Source organism: Lissotriton vulgaris, chromosome 4_1 (assembly GCF_964263255.1).
Source record: "Lissotriton vulgaris chromosome 4_1, aLisVul1.2, whole genome shotgun sequence".
NCBI classification, from domain to species: domain Eukaryota; kingdom Metazoa; phylum Chordata; class Amphibia; order Caudata; family Salamandridae; genus Lissotriton; species Lissotriton vulgaris.
In genome coordinates this window covers 773,878,034-773,904,077 of record NC_141691.1, presented here as the reverse complement: position 1 = coordinate 773,904,077, position 26,044 = coordinate 773,878,034, and the positions used below count along the sequence as shown (strand labels likewise).

At 45.4% G+C, this 26,044-nt stretch overlaps 1 protein-coding gene across 3 annotated transcripts in view; it reads right to left on the bottom strand.

Annotated features, from left to right (window-relative positions):
* Positions 1–26,044, bottom strand: part of NUP153 (nucleoporin 153) — a 442,622-nt gene that overhangs the window by 198,464 nt on the left and 218,114 nt on the right. For all 3 annotated transcript variants that reach the window (XM_086965112.1, XM_086965111.1, XM_086965113.1), the window contains exons 6-7: positions 17,206–17,322; positions 5,217–5,261 (exon numbers count right to left, since the gene is read on the bottom strand). In XM_086965112.1, coding sequence (XP_086821238.1) covers positions 5,217–5,261; positions 17,206–17,322 — 162 coding nt within the window. The remainder of the gene's footprint in view (positions 1–5,216; positions 5,262–17,205; positions 17,323–26,044) is intronic.

Genomic DNA, 26,044 nt, shown 5'->3' with positions numbered 1-26,044 from the left:
TTCATGTGTGGCGAACAGATCGATGTCTGGGTGACCCCACTTGTGAAAGAATGGTTGAAGAACCTACGGATGTAGTTCCCATTCGTGAATTTGTTGTGTCTGCCGACTCAACAGATCTGCTATCTAATTGAGAACTCCTGGAAGGTTCTCTGCCAACAGATATATATTCTGTGGAATGGCCCATCTCCAAATGTTGTGTGCAAGCTTAGACAGTTGTAGAGTGTGTCCCCCCCCTGTTTTTGTATATAATACATGGCTGTCATGTTGTCTGTCCGGATCAAGACAGCTTTGTTTTGTACTTGGAATGTTTTGAGTGCTAAGAATGTTGCTAGCAGCTCTAGATGGTTGATACCGAACAATTTTTGTTGACTGTTCCATTGTCCTTGAGTTGTATGATGTAGGAGATGTGCTTCCCATCCTGTGAGGGATGAGTCTGCTGTGAGCACTAGCTGTGGAACAGGTTCGAGGAACGGCCGCCCTCTTGTCAAGTTTTTGGTGTTCCACCACTGCTGAGAGCGATGTGTGCGGTTGTCTACCAACACCTGGTCTGTTAATTGACCTTGAGCCTGATTCCACTGTTGTGCTAGACATTCCTGTAACGGCCCGGCATTTGCAGTCTTGCATATGGTACTATGAAGATGCAAGACGACATTATGCCTATTAGTCTCATGAACACTGACTTGCAGAGATTGTTGCTGTTCAAAAGCTGTGACTAAGGCTTCAATGCTCTGTATCCTTGCTGGACTGGGATACGCTAGAGCCGTAGACGTGCTTATTGTAGCCCCTAGATACTGATGTATGTGAGAGGGCTGTAGGTGCGACCAAAGTCGTGCAATGTTTGAATTGTCTGATGTGTGTGTTCAACGGACTGATTGAATGACTTGGCTTTTATGAGACAATCGTCGAGATAAGGGAAGACATGTTTTGTTGTCTTCTGAGATGTGCTGCTACTACAGCTAGGCACTTTGTGAATACTCGTGGTGCTGTTGTCACTCCGAATGGAAGGACTTTGAACTGATAATGTTGTCCTTCCAGTACAAACCTTAGATACTTCCTGTGAGCAGGATGTATAGGAATGTGGAAGTAGGCGTCCTTTAGGTCTAGTGTTGTAAGGAAATCACCTTGTTGCAGCAGTGGGAGCACTTGTTGTAAAGTGATCATATGAAAATGATCTGATTGTATGTAATGATTGAGGGGCCTGAGATCGAGAATTGGTCTTCGTGTCCCGTCCTTCTTGGGAATTAGAAAGTACAGCGAGTAAACCCCTGTTCCTTGTTCTTGCAAAGGAACTATTTCTATTGCGTCCTTTTGTAGAAGTGACAGAACTTCTTGTTTGAGCAGAGTAAGGTGTTCTGTAGACATTGGACGCTGCCTGGGTGGTATGTGTGGAGGTGGAGCTGTAAGCTCTAGGCAGTAGTCATACTGGATAATCGGTCTTACCAACCTGTCTGTTCTGATGGAGTTCCAGACAGGCAGGAAATGCGTTAATCTGCCGCCCACAGGAGTGGAATGCTGTTGGGGAGCAGAGGGAAGTCACTGTTTTGTGGTGGAAGAGGTTTGATTACTGTTGTTACCCCGACCTCTTCCTTTATTGGTATTACCTCTATATCCTCTTCTAAAATATCCCTTGTTAGAGGAAGTTTGTGTGTTAGATTTGAAGGATGTTGTATTGGCTGCACCAGTTTGTTTGGAGCCCCCTCTATAGAAGGAGCGACGAAAGGAACCTCTAGTTTGTGTGGACTGTAAAGCTCCCATAGATTTGGCAGTGTCAGTATCCTTCATTTTTTCAAGTGCTGTGTCTACTTCTGGACCAAACAATTGGTTTTGATTAAATGGCTGGTTTAAAATGGTAGCTTGCACTTCCGGTTTAAACCCTGAAATGCGTAGCCACGCATGTCTTCTAAGTACGACACTAGTATTTACAGCCCTAGATGCAGTATCTGCTACATCTAGTGCGCACTTGATTGAGGCATTAGAAATAAGCTTGCCTTCTTGTATAAAATCAGTTGCCTGTGCCTAATATTGGTCAGGTAGATGTTCTAGCAGTTTCTCTAACTGATCAGAATGAGCCCTATCATATCGGGAAAGGAGGGCTTTAGTATTAGCTATACGCCATATGTTGCTAGCTTGCGCAGCTATTCTTTTGCCTGAGGCATCTATGACCTTGGATTCCTTGTCAGGTGAGGGTGCCTCATCTGAAGTTTGTGAGTTTGCTGTCTTCCTAGCATTTGACACGACTAGTGAATCTAATGGTAGTTGTCCTTTAATGTAGGCTGGATCTGCAGGTGCAGGCCTATAATTTCTCATTTCTAGGGTTTAAAATTCTAGTATGTAAATGGTCTTGAAAAATTTCTGGAGCAGGTTTGATGACCCCATTGATAATAGGAATAATTGGAAGAGATCTCTGCGATTGTTCAAATGTGTCTAATAGAAAATCTTCCTCTGCCTCATCAGAATGCATTGTAACCCCATGGTAAATGGCAGCTCTATTCAATAGGTGCCCAAAGCCAATGTTATCTTCTGGGGGAAAAGGTTTTGATGGGTATGACTGTGGATCAGGAATATCTGGTATATCCTGAGGGTTTGGGTACTCCCAGTCTGTATCATCTGTAGGGTACTCATCATTTTGAGGTGAGTGCGAAGATAAAAAAGGAGAGTGTGAAGGAGACCTCTGAGGTGAATTGTTAAGAGGAGCAGGAGATGAAGGAGAATGAAGTATAGGTGAAGAAGGGTTCATAGGGGATGTGGCAGAGTCCTTCTTGGCAGGAACCACAGGTGTGGATGTTTCATCGGCCTTCCTCTTCTTGTGTGGTGTAGTGGACACCTGACCTGTCTTTGGGTCAATGTAGATCTTCTTTTGCAGAGGATATGGCTGGAAAAGTTCTTCTTCTTGTGAAACCTATGTCGGCGTCGATTTTCTCGGTACCAGACGAGGTTGTTGCTAGTCTTTAGCCTTAGGAGTTGTTACAGTGTCCTTTGGCATAGTTTCCGACAACGAAGGTGTTGTTTTCTGTGTCGTAGGTTGTTGAGGTCTTGGACGCGTCGGAATCAGGCCTCGTCGGTTTCGGCACCGAAGACAATGTCTTCGGAGTGGAAGCTGGTCTCGTTGGCTTCGAGGCGTCAGACGCTGGCTTCGTACCCTTGTCTTTAGAAGTCGACGGTTTCCGAGCCGAGACTTCTTTCGGTTTTGGTGCCGAGGGAGCTGGTGGGATCGGCACGTGCGGCTGGATCGGTACCGAGCTACCGGAAGGCTTAGTTAGTTTCTTCGTAGCCGGGCTCGATGGCGGGGCTGTCAAAGTGGTTTTTCAGTCTTGATTGGGCCCCGGAGGCGGAGTGTTGACCTTTGCCTTCGATCTGGGTGCCGTGTGTGGTGCAGGGGCAGTAGTACTCACACGCTGACCCGATGGTATGGAGTCATCTGCCTCTGATAAGATCTGGAGATCAACTGAATCTTCTTTAGGAACGAGCGGAACCTCCTCGTCGGAGATATCCATTGGTTCCCGGACCGATCTCTGCATGTCGTGTCGACGGGCCCTCCGATCCCAGATGGTTTTCTTGGATCGAAAGGACGTGCAGGCTGTACAGCTGGATTAGTCGTGTTCCGGCGATAAGCACAGGTTGCAGACCTTGTGGTGGTCACGGTGTGGAAACTTTGCTCCACACCCGGGGCATCTCTTGAATGGAGTCCTTTCCATGAGGCGTAGGCCTCACAGCGTGGATAGGCCTAACAGCCCGTGTCGATGAAGGGAATCGAGCTGATGGAGTCGAAACTATGTTAGTTGGTATCAAAATTAGTTTGGAGAGTTTTGTGAAGTTTTGTGCGCTTCAAATTGCTTGAAAAGTCTATTTCTAGCCGGAGCGGAAAACTTTCATCCGAACCCAGTGGCGGAAAAAAATCAATCTAAGGATGGAGCCGATGCCCATGCGCACTATCGTCCAAGGGAGTCGCCGCCTATCTCGTGACTACAAAGACTTCTTCCAAGACAACAATAACATGCAATCATCCGAGCCCAACACCAGGTGGCGATGTAATGCTAAGTGTACAATCTGCAGCTAATATGCCTCGTATTTGCTGTTTCTGTATTGTGGTTAGGTCTGAATCCTGATTGAAAGTAGTTTAATAGATTGAATTCTAAGATATGATGGCTCAGTTGTTAGCATGGGGATGTTTGTTAAGTTAATGTTACCATGTTTAAAGTAGAGAGCACATGCACTTTAGAGCTGGTTAGCAATTGTAAAGTGTCCAGTCATAAAGCCAGCCAAAACGAAGTCAGCAAAACAGGTCAGATGGATATAAAGTCAGGGGAAATCACGCCATGAAAGCCAGGACCAACAGTAATGCTTCATGTTTTAGTCGATGAGGAGGACTCCGTAAAAATCCTACTTGATGGTCTCGTCAACAAGGAGTCTCTGCCAAGAACCTAAGGAGTTTTGTCTTGGAGCTGGTGGTTCAGATGCTGGTTTGGGTCTTGACTTTCCAACTTGAATTATCTCCTTTAAAAGCGGTATTGTTTCTCCCAAGAATGCACCCATTTCATACTGTTTATAAGCAAGCATTTATGAAGTTTTCTATATAAAATGGGCACTTCATTAGACTCACTTCATGTAGCCAATTTTAAATTCTTCCCTCTCCATTTTGGGGAATTTTGGATGAGAAACTGTGGCATATTTTGCACTACTTACCCCTATAATTACAAATATGCTCTTTGTAAGGGTCTTCAGAGTGTAATCTTGTCTTGTCAGAAGGTACACAAGGCCTGTAACAACTGTTTTTATATGTCAGATGTCGGACTGTAGATGGTAATTTCACAGAAATCTTCAATGAACAGCAAAAGCAGACGTTACAATACTATCAGTGAAAAAAAATTAAGCAGAGCTCAGTGGACTCCACACACGACATGCAGTAGAAATTTAAAGGACGGTGGCCTTTCAGGGTGTGGTCTTTGGGCTGAATGTCTAACTGGTTGATGTTTGGTTCTTTTACCCAATGCAATTAAGCTTCTAAACAGGCTTTGCTTCAGACTTAGGATTACTTGAAACCAGAATTGTTAAAAGAGATTTCCGTAGGACTCCCAGGTAAATGATTCAAACATGTGAACTTATAAATTGCCAGGATCTGCTTAAACTACAGTATAAGTGCTGTGGGTCAACCAATTACATTTCTCGCACTTCAAGGCAGTCAACATAGTAAAAAGGTAAAATGATGTTCAACTTACAAGAGCAAGCGGAGACGACGCAGCAGATGGAATCCTTTTAGCATCCTGATCATAAAAATGAAGTAAATGTTATAGAAAGCAGAAAATAACCATTTATAGTTTCACACACAGAGAAAATTCTTCAGTAAGCACTTGATCATTTCTTATAACCTGAAATCACTTAGTTGAGTTTCTTAAGTACCAAGTACTTGCAGGGAAGAAGCAAAGGTGGCTGAGGTAGTACAGGAGGCACAAAGTGGAGTGCATGGCTCTAAAACAGCTCAACACTTTGACCTGCTGTGAAAACAGCTGGTGAAACATTTAATGCATGCACTAGGAGATCCTTCTGTTAACTCCATTCGAGCTGGAGGGAGAACAGGATAGTTGAAATCTTGTGCAGTGTTTTTTTCTGAGAATCAAAAGCACTGCAAAGCTTTCAGTTGTTGGCTGTTTGCTACTATTCTGCAACAATAAAACAAATTTGAACCATAAAAGCCTACAGTCTGTCGAGTGGAGTGTCAATATGTGGTGTGTCACACAGTGGAGCAGTATGTCATACACTGGAGTGTCAGTGGAGTGTCAAACAGTGGAGGGCTACAGGGTGAAGTATTGTGTGGTACAGTAGAGGGGCTTAGAGGGTCGATAAGTGGAGTACATTATAGTAGAGCAGCATGAAGTGTAGTTGGGTTGGATAACATGAAGTGGCTTAGAGAGGAATATCATGGAGTGGTGTACAGTGTAGTGGCGTGTCAGACTTGGTAAGTATCAAACAAGGCATAACAATGAATTGGCAGAGTAGAGTGTTGTAGAGCTGAATGACGTACAGTGTGGTAGACTGTAGTAGTACAGAGTGTTTTAGAGTTGAGTAGCACAGAGTGAAGTGGATAGAGTGAACTATCATACAGTGGAAAAGTGTAGAATGGTGTACACTGGAGTAGCGTAGAGCGCAGTGGTGTGAACTGAGGTACAGTGTAGTGGAGTACAGTGGAATAACGTAGGCTAGAGTGTCAGGGTGGTGTACTGTAGTGTGTTGTAGAGTGGAAAATAGTAGATTGAAGTACTATAGAGTGGAGCATGCAACAGCAGGGAGGAGTAAACTGTAGAACGTACACTGAAAAACTTACTGTGGAGTGGTGTAAAGTGCAACAACATTGAGTTTACTGGAGTACAGATTAATGACAGTGTAGCAGCATATAGAGGAGTAGATGAGAGACTAGTGGCATGGAGTGTCGTAGTCGAACAGCACAGAGTGTTCTGAAGTAGAGTGAAGTACACAGGAATACCGTACAGTGCAGTGGCGTACACTGAAGAGACACAGAGTAGAATAGTATAGTCTATTATCGCAGAGTTGCGTGCAACGGAGTAGCAAACAGTGGAGGATCATAGAATTGAGTGGCGTAGAGATTAATGGCAGACCCTCCAGGATTTCGCAATTTGCACACAAAAAAAAGACGAAATCTGCAGTTTGTTAAAAAAAAAAAATTTTAAACTGCGCTTTTTACAAAAGTACCTGTGAAATTTGAAGAATGCGACCCTCCTTACATTGGTCAAGTGGCGGCCTTGCCACTGAGCCAACAGAAGGACGGTCTCACAGCAGGCAGGCGAGGTGTATTTATTCTTCACCTGCCCGTTGCTCATTCTTCATTTTTTGGGAGGGCCACAATGACGAAAGGAGGAGCCTGCTGTACCTTGGAGACCAGGGAACACCACAAGTGAGTTATCCCTGGCTTGGCTTCCTGCAAAAGTCAAGTGTGTTCGGCATGTTTTGGGTCCGCCGCCCACAGAGCATGCAGGGGGCCCAGAAAGCATGTAATTTTAGCAGGTTTTGGGCCCAATGCAAGCCCAGGTGGTTTTTTTTCTATAGAGTTAAGCCCACGGGGCATGCAGTGGGTTATTTTCAACAACTTTAGCGCCAGCAGCCAAAGGGGCTAGCCGGACCAAAACCTGATAAAAAAAAAAAAAAATCTCCCTGGGCTGGCTGCCTATGTGTTACCGGGGGGGACATTCATTTACAGCAAATTTTGGGCTGGCTGTCCAATGGGCATGTAGGAAGCCCAAGGGGCATTCATTTTTAGCACGTTTTGGAGCAGGCGGTCCACAGGGCACGCGGGAGGCCCAAGGGGCATTCATTTCTAGCATGTTTTGGGCCCGCCGCCCACAGGGCACGCAGCAGACCCAGGGGCACCAATTTTTGCCAAGTTTTGGGCCCACTGGGTGGACATTTATTGTCAAGTTTAGGGCCTGCTACACACAGGGTCATCAGCAGGCCCAAATCTTGATAGAAATAAATGCCCCTAGGCCTGCAACGTACACTGGCCAGAAATGTGACAAACACAATTGTGCCCCTATGCCTGCAGCTCACAGGGTTTGTTGGGTGGGGGTGGCAGGGTAGAGGGCAGGGTTTTGTCAGAAGCAGACAGGGCAGTGTTCCGGCAAAGGTTGCAGTGTGGGGGGCCTTTGGTTTAAGGGTAGCGTGGTGGAGTAGGTGGCAGTGTTGAAGGGGAAAGGTGACTTGGGAGAGGCTGCTCCAACTCTTTTTTGATCTTTTGTAGAGTCCCAGAGGAAGGAATCAGCAGGCTCCAGAGTTATTGGGCTGTCTGGTAACTTCAATAGATGCTTGCTGCTACACAGCTCTGGTAAATTTTGGGTTCAGTACAATTCTAGGGAGAAAAATAATGAATATGCTAAAGCGCAGAACCTTAAGGGCTGGATCCATATTTGTGAAGTCCTACTGGCAATGGGTGGAAGGAATGTGGGTGCCCGCACACAGTTTGCAATATGTCTATCCTAGACAATGCTTGCAAGTGTGGAGAAGGGCCACTTTGCACAAGAGTAGGCCAACGTCCACTCACAGTTTTGAGTTGAAGTTCTGGGTATTCTTGGGTGGTTTACATTTTTTTTTTAACTGTATTTAGTTATTTTATTAACAAATTAATACACTCTTCTTTTATTTGAATAATTACTTAAAATTGTTTTATTATCAGTTTGGATTTTAGTAAGTGTGCATAGGAGTATTCCTCCAGGTCACATGGTATTTCACATTCTACTATCATCGCACAGCAGGAGTACATGGTTGCACCTGTGGTGTTCATAAACAATATCTTCTCACTGGTTCAAAGGTCTAGCAACACCTAGGTTGATTTATTCACTCTTAAAAAAGCAGTTACATTCACGATTGGAGGGCTCAGTCAGGGTTGAATCCAAACAGAATCTTGTAGCGCTATTGAGGTGGGTGTTTGGCTCATGTCTTCGTATTGATATAGTTTTGTTTAAACACTAAAGCACAGGGTCACACTTCCTTTTTATCCTATTTATTTTGTTTCTTCAGTACGGGTAAAAAGGCAATTTTTTTTCATTTGAGCTTTATTTGATAAAAGGAATGCATGTCTTTGGTATAACAGATGTTGAAGTATAATAAGCACTGTATAAAAAATGTCTGGAAGTGCTTAAGATTCGTATAAAATTTACATAAAGTTTCTGGTGGGCTGTTTGTAAATTTGTTACCCCTGACGAAGGGCTTGCAGCCCGAAATGCATTGGGTGGACATTCAATTTGGTTATTTAAAACTAAATGTGATTCACCGTGCTGTAGGAAAAAGCCTGTATGGGCATTCTTGGAGCAGTAAAAGGTTACTAAATCACATCGCCTCTGTCTGAACTTTAAAGTTGAGAGACAATAATGCACAAAAATGATCTGCAAGATTGAAGGATGGTTTACTGAGATGATTGATTGGCAATGCAGCTTGTAACTGGTTTGTCACGACTCACCAAATATTTTCTTGAAATTCAATTAACGCTTGTGGGACAGAGCACACCAGAGCATGCACGCTAAGTTGTTCCTGGAGTACCATTTATTTCTGGTATGACACAGGGACATGTGACATGTCTACTTTTAAATTTAATATGGACCAAAACACAGCCAGCAAGTGCATGTGTATTCGGTGAGGGGTCGCAGAGTGGCACAATACATGCAGCAGCCCTTAGGGACCATCTCTGGACACAAGGCCCTTGGTTCCAGTGGTACCTTTACAATGGACTTGTATGCGGGCCAGAGGTGTGTCAATTGTGGAAACAAAGGTACAGTTCTAGGACAGAGCACAGGCACTGGGAACCTGATTAGCAGGGATCCAGTACACATTCAGTCAGAGTGCATCAGATATCAGGCTAAAAGTGGGGGGTAACCAAGCAAAAAGGGGCACTTTCCTACAACATTTTTTACAGTGGATTGTTTGGTTTTAAATCTGCATTGGTGAGTCTATTCCCAATTGTCTCATGTTTTCATTCATTGGAGTCACCGGCATTGCATAGCACCTGGGTTTCGGTGTTTATTTTTGTGGTTTATTGAAGGCGGCCTGGAGAGACTTTTGGATTTCCCATACATCTCTACTCTGCCAATTCCCTAATCTCATTGGATTACTGTACAGCAATGCATCTTCCCTTAAAGCACTATTGATTGATCTCATCACCCACCCCCCCCAACCCACACCCCACCAACTGCAAAAAGCCAGGCGCTTATGTGCTCCTCTATTTAAACTATGCTTGCGCAAAATAGTTTTGAAAGATTTTAGACTTCCTTTTCTTTGCAGATGGCTTGCCATGCCCACTTTTTTTGTTTTTTATCAGCAGCCATGAAACCTCATTTTTTTAAAAACAAAATTTATGTTTTCCACAGTGGTTCCCTTTGAGTTGCCTTTGTCATTTTTTTAGTTGCAGGAAGTTTAAAGGAGGCTTGGTTGCGTTTTGGAATAATTTTTGGCTTGTGTTTATGTTGTCGTCCCCCCTCGCCCCCACACACACCTCAAACTTGCTTAGAGGGACCAAAACGTTTTCTATCTCACTGCAAAGGATTTCTGCCTTTCTGAATGTATTTAAACTATGTGTGCAACTTTGCTTCAAAAGTTTTAAAGTTTTCCTTTCTTTGCCACGGACCATGCGGTTTTGAAACTGTTTGCTCAACTACATTTTCGGACTTTCATTTTCTATTGCAGGTTTGTTTGAAGGAGTTTTCCTTTATTTTCTTAAATTGCAAGTGCTTTAGAACAGAGATTGGTGCATTTGGAAATCGCGGTCAGGCCAACTTTTCTTATATTTTTAACAATTGTGTTGCCTTTTGTCCACTTTGGAATGCATCAAATAACACCACATATATTTTCAGTCTAGTGACTGCACCACACCCCCACGAAGACGACCCAAAGTTGCATAGAGGGACCAAAACAAGCACGCCATCTCACTGCAAATGACTCCTGCCTTTCTGTATGTATTTAAACCTCATGTATGGAACTTCGCTTCAAAATGTTTAAAGTTTTCGTTTCTTTGCAACTAGCCATGCTGTTTTAGCACGGTTTGCTCAACTCCATTACAGGACTGCAGTTTTCCATTGTGTTTTTTTAAAACTAGTTTTACTTTCCTTTCTTTGCAAGTGCATCAGAATTTAGTGCATTTTTTTAAATCACCGTTTCCCTAAATTCTCTTACCTTTCTGTTCAACAAATGTATTGCCTTTTTTTTCCCTTTATAACTCAAATAAATTATTAAATATATTTGCAAGTGAATCAAGTGACTGCGCCCAAACCCAACTCTTTTTTGCCTAGTAGGCTGACAAGTGCACCACTTCAGATTTCTATGGAGCAGTGAGTCAATGCACCAAAAGCAGGATGTAGAAGTGTTGGACCTGGGGTTACCAGTCCACATAGGGTAGCCTGGCAGAAAGTGGGAAGACCTACTCCAAGGCAATTGTGTTATACTTGCATCGCATCTATCACAGTAACCCAATGCCCATCCACCAAAAAGGAAACACCACACCGTGTTTAGAAAAGTAGAAAATCGTTATATTCTGTTTCGGTTAGTTTCTTAAATTTCTCTTAGTTGCAAAGACAGTATCACATTTACATTTATAACAGTGCATTTAAGTTACTCGCTTTTGTAAACTTTCCTAGTTTCATAGAATTTTGGTTCCCTGGCAATCTTGCTCAGTCAAAACATTTCTTTTAGTAGGCTAGATCCCTTCAGCTTTTAAAGTCCTAATGCATCATCCTGGATCACAAGGGAACATTTCTACATAAGGCAAACTGAGTAATCTAGCTCGAGATTAACTTGGAAAGAAAGACAGATTGGCTTCAGTATTGCATTTCAGTTGTAAATATCAATTCAAATTTACATTGGCCCCTCTTGAGGTGTAATTACTAGTGTGCAGATGGTCTCACAGTTCAGGAATTAAACCAGGCAGGGTAACCGGTCAGACCAGTGGTTTCCTCTGTCTTGTTATCTCGCCAACACCAGCACACTTCCACTGAAACAGAGTTCCTATGGTTTATGGCTCCATAGAGTGTTCACGCTTTCCTTCCTGCCAGTTCCAGTGAAGTTATGCGGTTTCTTTAATCCCCTTGTTCTCCACTTGTCCACTATATGCCAGGAGGTCTAATTATTTCCCCAGGTCCGGCAGAGGGTTCCATAGAATTCCCACTTCCCTTCCTACTACCCCCGCCCGGCTCACTCCGGGCCTCCGATACTGCCAGATGGTCTAATTAGGGCCGATAACCTGGGTAAGTCGATCTCTCCCCACCCGCCACACTTACAGAAGCAGAAACGAGGCCCTCTCAGCTCCGGGGGCCCCGCACTTCAACAGTCTTACCGGGCTCGGTCAGCCTCCTCCCGGTCTGAGGGCTCGGCCGCGCTACCTTTACCAGTCACGCGACCACTGCTCTGCTCTGATTCCAGCCCTAATGCTGCAGGCTCCTCGCAGCTGACGGGGCTGGAACTTCGCCGCGACTCCCTCGGCGTCTCCGCTGACTCTGCATCCCGCCCTCTCCACAGTCGTCAGAGAGGAAGGGAGCTGATGGGGGCCGGCCTACTCGGATTCCCGCCCCTTCCTTTCAGCGCTCGCCTGACAACACTCTCCGGCCTCCGCGCTGCCACTTCCCACGAACTGCTGCCCTGCTGACCAGAACCGGGTCCTCTCCCGCTGGATCTCTTCAACGGGGGCCCTTGAACACAAGGCAGGCGCTCAGTGATGGGGCTACAGCGGCCAGCTGCCACGAGGTAAGGTTTTCCCTACAATCAGATGGGCACAGAGAACCCAAGAGGGGGTAGTGGCGGTGATTTTACCAGGACCCACACTTTCTGTAGAAGCGGTGCAAGGAAAGTCATGAAAAAGGGGATGGGGGGAGGGGGCGCGGGTGGATTTAAAGCCGGACAGTCTTTTTCAAAATCAGATGCTTCCCTGATGTGTTCCCAGGTCAACGATCGACCGCTCCTCACAGGGGGCTCAATGATGCTTTTCTCAGGAGCACTACAATGGTTTTGTGAGCTAATGGCGGAAAACAGTGGTAGGGCTCAGTCAATAGTTAGGGGGTGAAGTCCTCAAAGTAGAGCAGCCGGCCCATAGGACAATCTAACCTCTATTAGTGCGCCTTCCTACCTACACTACCGCCTCACTCCTCACCAGGTTCCCCCTGAACTCTCTCTGGTCACTCTAAAATGGCCGCCCTGGTTCTGGCCTTTTATAGACTGGGCTCAGGCTACCAGAACCAGCTGGAAGGTTCTAGAGCTTTCCCATATAGTCCTATGGCTCAGGATCCTGAGGTAAAAAAATGTGGGAGTTACAAGCCTCCATTTTGTGTCTCCCTATCACTCCATTTTAAAGAAGCACCTGTGCCTCAAGATGTCGTAGGGGAAAGGAGGCAGCCAGAACCCTAGGGACAAAACCAATTAAAATATAGTGGACACAAAAATGAAAGAAAATTAGGAGGCAAAAAGGGAGAAAAAATAAATAGGAGGGACCACCCAAAGGGCTGAAAGGTCTAACAAGAAGTTTATGAAGGCTTTGAAGAATTGATCACATCTGGATACACAGATCACAGGAGTAGATCGGGCCAGAGTGTACAGTGACGTGATGCATGCTGACAGTGAAGTACTATTTTGCAGTGTGTGCAATCTGGCGGTGGACCATGTCTGAAAACACACAGTCTATGTGCAATCCCAAAAACACTTTGAAGCGCTGCACAGATGCTCCAGACCCGCACTCTTCAACGAAATGTGCCAGTCGGGCGACAATTAACTCGCTTTTCACCAAGAGTACAGCTGCCCGTGCCTCAAACCAGGAAATAAGTGAGTGGGTCAATGTCTGCAGAGCACTGAACATTCCCACTGAGCAAAACAGTCCACCCTTTTTAGCACAAGTTTCTCCATGAGTGAGTATGGAATGGTGGAGAGATACCTGGAAGTCATCTGCGTCAATAGTGTTATCTCCCAAAGAGATATGTAGGAGCTAAGGATGATCTGAAAAATCAATTGCAAGATCAGCGTTATATTTGAAGAAACACCTGATGTCAAAGAACGATCTGCGTTGAATGTTTTATTTGCAGTTGTCTCTTAACAGGGTGGCAGTGGCAGTCAAATCCACACCCACCTAGCAAACAGTGTTCCTCTAGCAGGGCAACCCATGGGACTGTTGAACAAGCAGTTGTGAGGGTGCTCACAGATTACAACACAGCCTTTCAGAACATTATTTCTTTAAAAAAGAAACCAGCATATATCTTCAAAGCATACAACACAAAATCTTTATACAAACGCCATACATATCACCTGCTTGGCACACAGCATGAACCTTGTTGGAGAGTCATTACGGAAGCCCTTAGAGCAGATAAATGGCTTACTTCAGAACTGCTTGCAAATCTTCTACATGGCCAGTAGCAGAAAGCAAAGGTACCTGCAACACATTGCGGAAAACCATGGAATAAAACCATGGTTGGCACCTGACCCTCGCAGACCCCGCTGTAATTCTTGGTTTGCTGCAGTCTAGTACCACTGCAAGCATCTTGATGCATATGCTGGGTTTGTTGAGTCAGAGATGCAACTCAGCAGGTCTCCTCCAGATTCCCTCGAAAATCTACACAGGATTCTGAACAGTGTCCAAGTGTATTAGAGTTCAATTGGACATTATGGTGGAAAAATTGGCAAAATATGACAAGTTTGATTCCAGAGTCAGACACCAGTGACAATGGAGGTGTAGGATTATCTAGAGGACCTCCAGATGAACCTCACAAACAATTCAGTCATCACTCCGGAGTCACTGTGACCATTCCGAGAGACTACTGTAGGGGCTAAATTGACTGGCACAGAAAAACAAGATAACAGCCCGTCTTAAAGAAGCATTTGAAAGTACATGGGGGAGTCCCAACCAGGCACTGGAGCCTTGAAACAAGTTATGATATGTTATGTTAATATAACTTATTAAGCGCACAAACACCAGGAAGTGTCTTGGCGCTAAACCTGAAAAGTGAGCCCGGAGATAAGAGGGAAAACTAGTTTTGAAATAGCCACGTTTTAAAGCCTTTTCCAAATAAGGCAATGGAGTTGGTAACTCTGATGTCCATAGGAAGAATATTCCATGGCTTATGCTTCGGCCTCCCTAACTAGAGGTGCGAATCCTAAAACCATAAAAAGCCTGGCGGCAGTAGAACATAACTATATGCCAGGATGATACCAAGAGAAGATGCTTTCCAAGAAAACCGGCCCGTGTTATTCAAGGCCCTGTATGCTAGACAGAGTGTCTTAAACTTGATACTTTGTGCCACAGGAAGCCAGTGTAGTTTCCAGATTCCTACAGAGACTGGTTTGTGCTTTGGCAGGTTTAATAGGAGCCTAACAGTTGCATTTTGCACCATATGTAATTTTTTCTGTTGAAGTAAGACTTTTCAATCCTTTATGACTCTGCATCCTACCCAAGGATAAGACTGCATATTCGGCCAACCCTGGTTTGAGAGAAATACCTGATCAGGAGCTTTACCTACACTTTTAGCATGTAGGCTTAGAACCAGTACAGGCATGCGTTTCAGAGGTGATAGACACCAACACCTTTTGCATGGAATGTCTAAATATCATTTCAGTCTTTCACAGCTGGCAGCCACTTTTACAAGGACTGTGACTGTGTTAGTAATGGCATAGGCATACAGTAGAGTGTTGAAAATTTAAATGGTGTAGAGTGCAGTGGTGGCTCCTCTTTGGTGAAACATCACCCCACTGCTTTTAAGCAGTGCCAAATAGTAACATAAAATGATAACAATTTAGAGTTATTATAATTTTATGCTTCGTGTCTTGCTGCTTTACGGACCGGGTGGGCTGCTCTGCTCTCAGAGCAGGAAAGGAGTGGTTTGCCCACTCCTAAGTGTGCAATGACTGTTTGATCGGTAATCTTGGGCCGCTCAAACCAGTCATGCGCACTTTCCCAATATCCATGCGGGCAGCACTGCAGCTTGCATGGAGAACATGCCCACCCCTCCAGCCACTGAGTAAGCAATGAGTCACAGCGCTCAGATCAATCACAATTCTATATTGCAGCATTATTATTGGCTTTGGGAAGGGAGCCTGCCTGCTTCCTGCTCCTGGAGTTGGAGGAAATAGCAGAGACGTGGAACGCGGCCTTAAGGTGAGTTTATTATTTTTTGTATCCTGCCCATGTGCAACCCTTCCTGCAATCCCATTCCCACGAGACATATGACAACAACCCCCCCCCCCTCACCACCACCACCACGAGCCATGCTGGCCACCATTGGTAAAGTTGAATACCGTGCAGTGGAGTGGTGTATAGTGGAATGATGTAGGATGGCGTAGAGTGGAGAATACAATTACATAGTTGAAATCGACCAGGAATTTAGATTAGAATGTTCAGATAAACGCAAAACAGCGAAATGCGCAGCCTGGTGATTCTCAAGACTTACCAAGCAACCGAGGATCATGCATTGGTCTCTAAATGTAACATAAGTATTGTGTTGCCCATGCAACACCATGCGTGATGCTAGGGTAAAGCAATACAATAGTAAGGCTTGCGTTAATAGTATCATGTGCCACAGTACACTGCCATAACTTTGTGGCATAGCATGGTACATTTTGATGACAATTAAAAGGCAATCATTATTTTCATTACACTTTGGCTGTGTTGTGGGTTACGGTTAGGTTATATTCTATTATATTATCTATTTTTTGGTCCCTACTTTAAGTTTAAATAGGTAGGGAAATTATTGTGCATATTTTTACACATTTTTAAATAATTGTCTGCGGTACCACCTAGTATGTAGATTTATTATTGCAAATTTGTTTGAGTTGTGTGGTAATTTCTATGCATTAGCCCAGCACTGCATAGTTTTTTAAAATTAAATTATTAAATATGTTACAAACTGAATACAATATTACACTATATTTGTGAAATATAGTGTATACAGTGTTTTTACCATGTGGAAACATTTCCGTGAATTAAAAAAAAAAAAATCCATAGAAACTATATATTTTTCCTACCTAGTCCCTCCTTAAGTCGTAACATGTAGAGCAAATAAAACGTAATACCTTGATTTGAGGCGCTAAACCACAAAATAGTGGTATTTCCGTGAAATTTAGCAAACCTACCTCAGCCTCGGATATCACCAAGTTAAAATACCTTATAACTTAAAGAATACTTAGCCGAGTTAACTAACACCGGAAAGGATCATCTGGACGCCTTAATAAACAATTCTGCCAATTTCATGGAAATCAGCCGGGGCATTTAGCCGCTACACACAAGTACACTATTTATTGAAAATGCATTGAGGCAAAACTTGTTTTAGGACTCACTTTTTTCTTTGCACCCCTCTTGGCCAATCATCATGAAATTTGCATCATCTGCCAATGTGGAAGCAGCAATAGGTCTGCATAGGTTTGTAGAGATTTATCACACAGCCCAAAAGTTATTAATTGGCAAAAATCTGAGGAATTCCCATCTTTGATTACCAGAACTACAACTACACAGCGGGAACATATATATATTTTCCCTGAAATTCAACAATTTGGCCATAGATTCACTCTCACCCTCTACCACTCTGACAGTTAGGTGTCTATTAGTATTATTGAGTATCAAATGGAAATGCTGACAGCAGTTGCTTGCATGCCTATTCCCCACAATTCAAACAATATTAACAGTGGATGCCATAAACAAACAGTTTACTAATGTAGAGATATTGGGAAAAATAAAATGGAACTTACAGCTAGGGGACTTGACATCTTGTCTAGCGACTGCAATATTCGACGTGCTGTGGAACTAGTCACACCATAGGACTGCACGCTGCTCTGCTTTGCTTTCATTTGCCGTCTCAGTGGTGCCTGAAAAATAAACTGAACCTGTTAAAAGAATCGCTAAAAAGAGGAAAAACGTTTGTTAGAAAATTTGATTTTTTTTATTAACAGAAATAAACTAATTATACAGAAACTCAAAAATCAATCAATAGTGAAAATTATAAAAGTTATTGCTTGCTCCTTTCTACTCCAGGCTTAGGATTTCTCAGCCATTCATGAAATGTCATTGTGCATCTCAGATACTACCATTGTCTGAGGATATGTTTATTGTCAATGCTATTTTGTGAATTATTCTAAAGTAAATGAAATATTTCACTTTATCCCAAACTACGCATGCTCATTCCAACTCCAAAATTACCCATTAAAAGTCATTGCCGATTTAATTTTGGTTGTCCTTTTATGATTTTTGTGCAGTTTGAGATTTACATTTTTATGTAAACAGAAGTTTGAGAAAATACTCGGAACTACTAGATGATCTCACCAATCTAGCAGGCACAGGAAGCAGCCCAGTAGAGGTAAACTGATGGTTGAGCTAGCACTTTCGAGGCACTCACTGCGTGATACAAGTACTTTCTAAAAACCTGAACTATTTTGGGAGGCAAAGGAATTATTCTCCCAAATGACAAATTCAGTTTTACTTATGAATGAAACCGCTGATAATCTGAGCAATTCATGCAGCTTCTCCAGGAATGAAACAAGAGGTAAATGGAAAATTAGTCTATTGAATTTAACATTTCTGAAGGATTACGTTATTTACCTTGTAAGCATCTAGTCGCTGCATGTAGGGCTATAAATTAACATGCTCTGATAGACGTTTACAACGTGTTTTTCTTCAAAGAAGTCTAGTGTCATGAGATCCTGAGACTACTCCTCTTCTTGGTTAAGGGCATGATCATCCGCTCTATCTCCAGATTGTTTTTTGCACATCAGGTAGAGGCATAGTGGAGCTAGAAATAGCCTATAGTATTGGCTACACAACATGAAGGACAAGTTACTTACCGTGAGTAATGTCTTATCTGGTACAGAAATGATCTAGCCGGAGATTCCTTAGCTTTGAATTTCCCAGGCATCAGACTGGTTCCGGAAGTTTTTTCTTCGAGCAATACCCTTGCACGCCGGTAGGTGGCATTCGTCAGCTCCACGTGATATTGTGTGTGCCAGGAGTGACGTCCATGTCGCCCATATAGGCACCACCTCGATGCAATGATGTTAGTTACTTATCACAACTTTCCACGACAGAAATGGGGAGCCATGAAAAGTACTGCAATTGTTGTGATTTTCAGGAACTAGGGCACTGATCGGTATCAACCCTGAACCGGAAACTTGTCCACAGTGCGGGAAGGATGATAGGTGGGTCTGTAAAGATTCTGCTGTAGTTCACTTCTACCAGATAAGGTGTTACAGAAGGTAAGTAACTTGTCCATTTGATAGAGACATCTAGCCGCAGATTCCTTACCTTGGAATAGATACCCAAGAAATGCCATCCCCACAGGAGGGACTGCGGACAAATTTACACTAGTAAGTTCGGCAGACCAAAATGGCAGTCCCTGCGGACTTGACCATCCAGGCAGTAATGCCCATGTTGCTGCCTGACAGATGTCCAGGGCTAGGACTCCTCGTTGCAAAGCAGTAGCAGCAGCCCTAGCTCTAGTGGAATGAGCCCTTAAACCTTCAGGACGCAACCTCTTGCCTAGAGCATAGCACATTTTGATACAGAGGACTACCCACCGGGAGATGGTCCTCTTGTGCTTTGCACGGCCTTGCTTCGCTCCGACGTACCTCACAAAGAGTTGGTCGTCTATCCAGAATTCTTTAGTGTGGTCAAAGTAGAACGACAATGCTCTTTTTTGGGCCCAGGCAGCAGAGTCGCTCCTCTTCTTTGGAAGGATGCAGAGGGCCGTAGAAAGTGGGCATGGTTACTAATTATTCCATCTGAAAAGGAGTCACCACTTTCGGAAGGAAAGTGGCTCTAGTGCAAAGCACCAATTTGTCCTGTAATATTGTGCGAAAGGGAGGTTTCGACGATAGAGCCTGTAGCTCGCCCACCCTCCTGGCAGATGTAATTGCCACTATGAAGGCGGTTTTAATGGTGACCGGCCAGAGGGGGCAATTATGCAGAGGCTCGAAAGGAGTGCACATTGAAGTGAGAACCAAATTAAGGTCCTACTGAGGCATAATAATAGGGGCAGGCGGAAACAGATGTACAAGTCCCATCAGGAGTCTAAGTACAATAGGAGATTTAAATAGGGAGGGTTGACCTGGCAGCATCAGGAAAGCAGAAAAAGCAAAGATTTATGCTTATACACTAGCAGCTTCTTCCATTTCCACCAATCAGGTGCACAGTGCGAGGACCTGGGTATCGAGATCTCCCAAGTTGGCAGTATTGTTGCACTCAGATCAAACACCCTTCCCCTAACTACCGCCTGCGCTTAATACATTTTAAATACATACATAGGCTAAATCGCAATCCCGCCCAGCTTCACAGACTGGGCTTTGTGGCGAGTGACAGATGCCTGAGCTGCTCCGCTCCCGCGACTGATTTTGCTCATCTCGCTTGGTTGTTCCCCCGAGTCTCAGTATTTTGGGCAAAAGGTCTGTGTACTTACCTCCAAAATCACCACTTCAACCTGACCCAGTGATTTGTCTCTTGGGCTTTGTCAAATTCTGCCCGAACACCTCCCGCCGCCTGATCGCCATGCTATTGGTCCTGGCGCGGCGCAGTGTCTCCACTTATTGGGGCAGACGGCCCGCACCCAAGGTGATTCTCTGGTTGGAGGGCGCTTCCCGCTGCCAAACCTTCTTGACCGAATTTTGGGACCACATGCCAGCCAAGTCACGTCCACTTGATATATGGGGCCCCCTGATCTCTCTAGTCGCGACCCTCAACAGACAGCGTCTCCTCCCATGCTCCCCGCCCGCGCCAGCCGCCGGTGCCGGTCTTTAGGCTCTTCCCTTTTGGTCATGGTCCGCCTACTCTCCCTGATTGTCCCGTTTCCAATTGGTGCTTTCCCCTGACCGTTTATTCATGCCCCTCTTTATTGAGGTCGTGATATTCCTTTATGGTGTGGTCTCTAAGGTCTTTTGATTGTGTACATGTCATCGTGCTGCAGTGTTCTCACATCTCACAAATGTGGAATTATGCAATTGTACTGTCTTCTTTATTTCGAATAATGGTTTTTGGAAAATAAAACAATTTAAATAAAATAAAGATACCCTTTCAAGGTGGCCAGAGCATAGCTGGGCAAGAGATCAAATAAAAAGCAGAAAATCAGAAAGGGAAGCAGAAGGATGGTCACTAGACTTCATTATATAGTTTTACAAATTTGTTCTACCGGCAGGCATATACAGTCTTAGTGGAGGAACGCCTGGCTGCCACAATAACATTGCATACAAATACTGGTTCCAGTCAATCAACACAAGATCTTGTAGATGACCTTCTGCCAAGGCTAGTGTCAAAAGCCACTGCTGTAGTGGATGCCAGTGAAATTTGGCATGCAAGTCTTCATGCCTAGGAGGCGCATGACTAACCGGAATGGAAAAGGACAAACTGGCTGATGAAGAGACAGCATCAGAGTGCTGGAGTAGGCCTTTTCGGTGTCAGCATTTAGAACGGACACCAGGAAAGGCTGGATTTGCCTGGCTGGAGGTGTGACTTTGTGGCGTTTATTGTGAATCCCATTTTGCAAAGGAGGGAGATGAACATCTAAGCATTCCTGTTTCCCTTAGCTCCTAATCAGCCTTTCGTCTAGGTTTAAGATGTGTGCTTCCCTATCTCAGTTGGGCAGCTACCACCACTAAAAAGAGAATCTCGCAATGATCAGGGCAGATGTAAGGACAGGGGCTAAGTGTTGGAAAAAGGGTGTGGAGAACCCTGAGGGGAGTGTGAGGAAGGTGATGTGGGGGTCACCTCTCATTGAAGTGTTGGTGGAGAAGAAGGTAAACATGCAGGATGACTAGTAAACACATCATTAAAGCACTCTGGCTGCAGTACAGTACCTCTGTAGGCTCTTTGTGAAGAGTGAGCCTGATCATATGGGTGGATGTGGGCTCCGAGTCCTTAGGGTTCCTGTCAGAGAACTTCCATGTGTGGTTGGATGCCTGCCTCTCAATCACCTCCTACAGTCTAGCAAGGACAGCTTTTGTGAGCCCTCTGAACCCTGAGTGGATCTGCTTCATTGGTGCCTCTGGAGAGGAAACTATTTTCAAATTCAATGTGAGATCCAGGCCTTTATTAGACTCCCTCTTTGGGTCTGATGCCTTGCGTCGGGGCCAACCGGAGTCCGAAGGGCTAGGCAAGTCCAAGAGGTGGCAGAGTCCCACGAGATGAGCTGATGTCCATCCTGCGGAGAGCCAGTACTCTGCCTCAGTGTGCGCTTGTTTCATCTTGTGTTTAGGTTGATCGATACTCATGACCCTGTCCGTGAATTTTCTTGGAAGTCCCATAGAAGTTGCTCGACGTCTGACTCTTCAGCTAAAATCATCTGTACGCTGGTCTGGTGTGCTAGCAGGAACTGCGATACGGTCTTCCTGCTCCTGTTTCTCGGCACAGAGTTGATCAGCCACAGCAGATTGCCAGTGTATCTATCATGAGGAGTGCTATATGGCGATCTCTTCACTGTTTGAGGGTCGTTTTACAAACAAATCCCAACAAGACACAGTGCCAGTGATCGGGTGAGAGAAACAGGTTACAGGCTTTGTACGAGTCAGCTTATTGGTATTTGTAGTGACACTGGGGGTATTTTTTAAAGGGTGCCCCTTTAAGCACCCTTAGTACTTTTCGTTCTTTAGAGTCAGAGGTATGGAGTCTGAGCCCTGACGAGGCACTGGTACCAAACAGTCTGGGATCGAAGTTCAATGTCCCAGTGATGTTCTAAAGTTTTTGTTAGGTGTCTGCAATGAAAATCATCATCTTGACAACAGATTGTAGTTCTTATCTCGGGAGCCCGAAGTACACACATAGAAAGCGGTGAGACCAGGACCCTCATCGATTGGTGTTCAAACCCGATGGCAGAGAAAACAATCCAACAATGAAGTCGTTTACCATGCGCATTCCCTACTAAGAGAATAATCACAACAAAAACAAGTTTCAATTTTCAAGCACAACACGATATAGCAGGAGTATGCAGAAAATGTATCTACAGCCACACATGATACAAGTATCTTTTTCCCAATCAGTCATTTAAAATACCGGTCATGCAGAAATAAAACATTTCTTATTAGGGGATAGTAATGAAACAAGGATATTATATTGTCAGTTCGTTAATGAGAAAATCAAAGTTTAGAAATTACAAAGAAAGTAGCGATCACAGATCTTTATCATGGGATTTACTCTAAACACGTAATGGAGAGCTGGAAAAAAAAACACTAATCTCCAAAACCAATGTGAAGCAATATCAACTGTATTAATTTACTATACTGTTAGAACTGGGATTTCTGGTTAGCTAAGGCTTACGTCAAAGCCAGGCAGAAACCACCATTCTAGTCAAGGCAAGGGAGTCACACGCCAAGATAACCCCTGCTCACCCCCTTGGTAGCTTGGCACGAGCAGACAGGCTTATCCCGGAGGCAATGTGTAAAGCATTTGCGCACGCACACAACAGCAACAACATCCTAGGCACACCACATAAGGACCTCCACACAAGGAAATATAAAAATAACTACATCTGTATTGTCAAAACACAGATAGTAATTACACAATATACATTGTGCCAACTGGCACAGGCAATATTCACAAGGGATTATTTACACCAGGACAGGGCCACGTGGGACTGTCAGAACCAGCACTTCGTAGAACTAGCCCTTAGGATAACTGTCACACCAAATAATTATAGATCACAACCAGTAACCACTGGTGACAGGTAGGTACACACTACGCAATACTAATAACCATAGGCCTAGATCATGCAGGACACAACCTCTCTAATATAACATACTAGGAAAAGCAAACTTCTAAGCATGAGCACCTTTAGAAGTATAACTCAAGCATAAAGGCAAAGCACATTACGCATAATCACATTTAGGCCTAACCAGTAAAAATACAGTAGGCAATCTCTTCACTGGTCTAACCACATTAGACCCTACCCCTTAGCGTAACTCACATTTAAGGGCGTAAATCATAGTGAAACACAATCTCACTAACACAAACCTCCACAGGAAAATCCATCTCTAGAGGTATCAATACAGGGTGCGTAAAACATACTAAATGCATTACATTTCCTAGCACCACATTTAAAGCACATGAATCGCATTAGGCAATCATCATCACAAACCTAGTAATCACATTGCGCAAAAATCATATTAGGCAATTACCATCATAAACATGGTAAAATCACATTGCGTAAAAATCACCTTAGGGCCTTGCGCCCTACCCACATACCAGCCCCCTGGCCATCTCAAAAAGGGGCTCAAATGCCCTCTGTCCAGAAGGTCAGGGCGCGCTGCCACGCAGCGCCAATCAGGGGTGCGCCACCGGCTCAGGCCTAAACGTTGCAGCTGGCCACTACTTGCTGGGCAGCTGAGAACAACAGGGCCTAAACGTTGCAGCTGGCACTAAGTGCTGCGCAGCTGTAGAAGGCCTGGCACCTCTGTGCCATCTCCGTCCCTCACAGGGACTCTTTCTACCTTGGCGCGTAAACAGTGAAGCTGCCCACTAATTGCTGGGCAGCTGGGAAACAACAAAACTGCGACAGGGCCCTCACTGACCATAGAACAGAACTGCGCCAAACGGGGGAGCCCTCTGGGCTCTAGGAACAGCTTAGGGCTGGTGGCGCCATCTGGCTCTAACATCAACTGCGCCCCAGCAATTGCGCCATTCAGGAGCCCTCTCAGGCATCAGAGAACTGCCCTTTAAACAAATTGCGCCAGAAGCGGGAGCCACGGGGCTCTAGCAGTCATCGGGTGCCTTGGAGCACACTGGCTCCTCAAATAAGCATGGGCCCCTCACTCAGGAAAAGCAATGCCCCAATCGTTGGAACACCGCTCCTCCACTGAAGCAACCACGGGCCCCTCTTGAGCAACTCAGGGGCTAGCCAGCAGAGCGGTACACAAATGGTGCCACCCAAGTACCCCCCCCCCCTCTCACGGGGACTTTCCGATAACTGGTGGCCTTTAGGAGCAAGGACTTGCCCCCTAGTCGGCGGGGGGCGCTCAAAACAGACATCACCTTGGCTGGGGCGGCCCTCTGCCAGACGGGGCCGCCCAGCACAGTCACTGTGCCTGGGACAGGCACCCACACACCAGAGCGCCACTCACCTGCTCTGGGGGTCAGGACACTCCGCGCCGCTCTGTCCTAGAATGGGCTCCTCTTCGCCCGGTCTCCCTCCCCGGGACCAGGTCTCTTCACCGGCGGCGGGTGGGGCTCTCCTACTCACAAGAGCCTTGCTAGGGGAGCACACCGCCTTTCCTCTGCTGTCTACATCCCGGGGCTCCCATCGCTCACGGGAGCCCCGCACTGGCGCTCCACACTTACTCGTCTGGCCGCAGCGTCGCTTCCGTCCAGCGGCCCCGCCCAGAACCAGGCAGGCCACGGCGGCGATCTTTGTCTCGGGGCGAAAGCGAAGGATAGGCTCCCTCTACTCTCCAATGCACAAAAGCGGGCAAAGTCGCGGGGTGGGCACCGGCGCAATTAATTAAATAAAGTCTGCAGTGGCACAACAGCGGGGTTGTCACCCGTTGCACACTGAAATATTCTCGGGGAATCCCTCGCCGGGGATTCCCTTTCCTCATCAGTCCGCGCCGTGCTGCAAAACACCACGCATTCCTCCTGGGGCTTTTAAAGTACAGTGCTCCCAAGGCGCTTAGGCTATCACAAGCCTTGGCAAGAGCAACACTGGGGGGCCAATGGTCCCAGCAGCCCTAGGGGCATCAAGAAAAAGTAAAAAGGGGACCCTAAAGTCTCTGCAAGGTCCAGAAAATAGCCAGCAAGGTCAAAGGGGCCCAGAAGTCTTCTAGCATCCAGGGGCTGGGCAGGGCCCAGGGAGGCAAGCCTTCCCCTGGGCCCCAGCATCAGCACGCCCCTGGTTGTTTCAAGTCAAGCACAAGAACATTTTACAAGAGGTCACAGCCTCTTTTTATACACAAAAATTCCTTTGTCTAGCAGGGTGTAGGCAATGTAAGAACCAGCTACAACTGGTTATGGGGAACTCCCTTTCACTGGCCAGGCTAGGGACATCAGACGCACCACAGGGGGTGGAGCCAGCATTGTGGAGGGAAAACCCAGCCCTATTCAGGTCCCAGGTGTACCCCTCCCTCACATCAGCATGCTAATCTCTCCATTCACCACCGGGGCAGACCCATCCTGACTTCCGGAGCAAGGCTCACCAGCCAGCTCCAGCCAATCACACGCCAGACACAAATTACACAAACATTACAACTTCTAGAAGTGGCACTTCCACACTAGACACAATCATGCCGCATACATCATTGCGCAGCATTCAATCTCACGAGTTCGGACATACCAAACTCGACCCTGCACTCCCCACACATCAGGAACTACCACGGTCACACATATTCCCCATGCATTCCTATGGGAGGGCAGGTCACTCACCACACACACAGAGCGCAAGCACTTGACACTGGACCACAGTGAAAAAGTGCGCAGAGACCTAAAATCACCAACACCAGGTTACAGAAACAGGCTAGGGAAAAATTTTAAAGTTACAGGGTGAACCTGCCAAAAGGGCCGGGTCCAACATATACCAATTAACATTACTAAGGAATATCAATTAGATTCATCACCTGCAACTAGAAA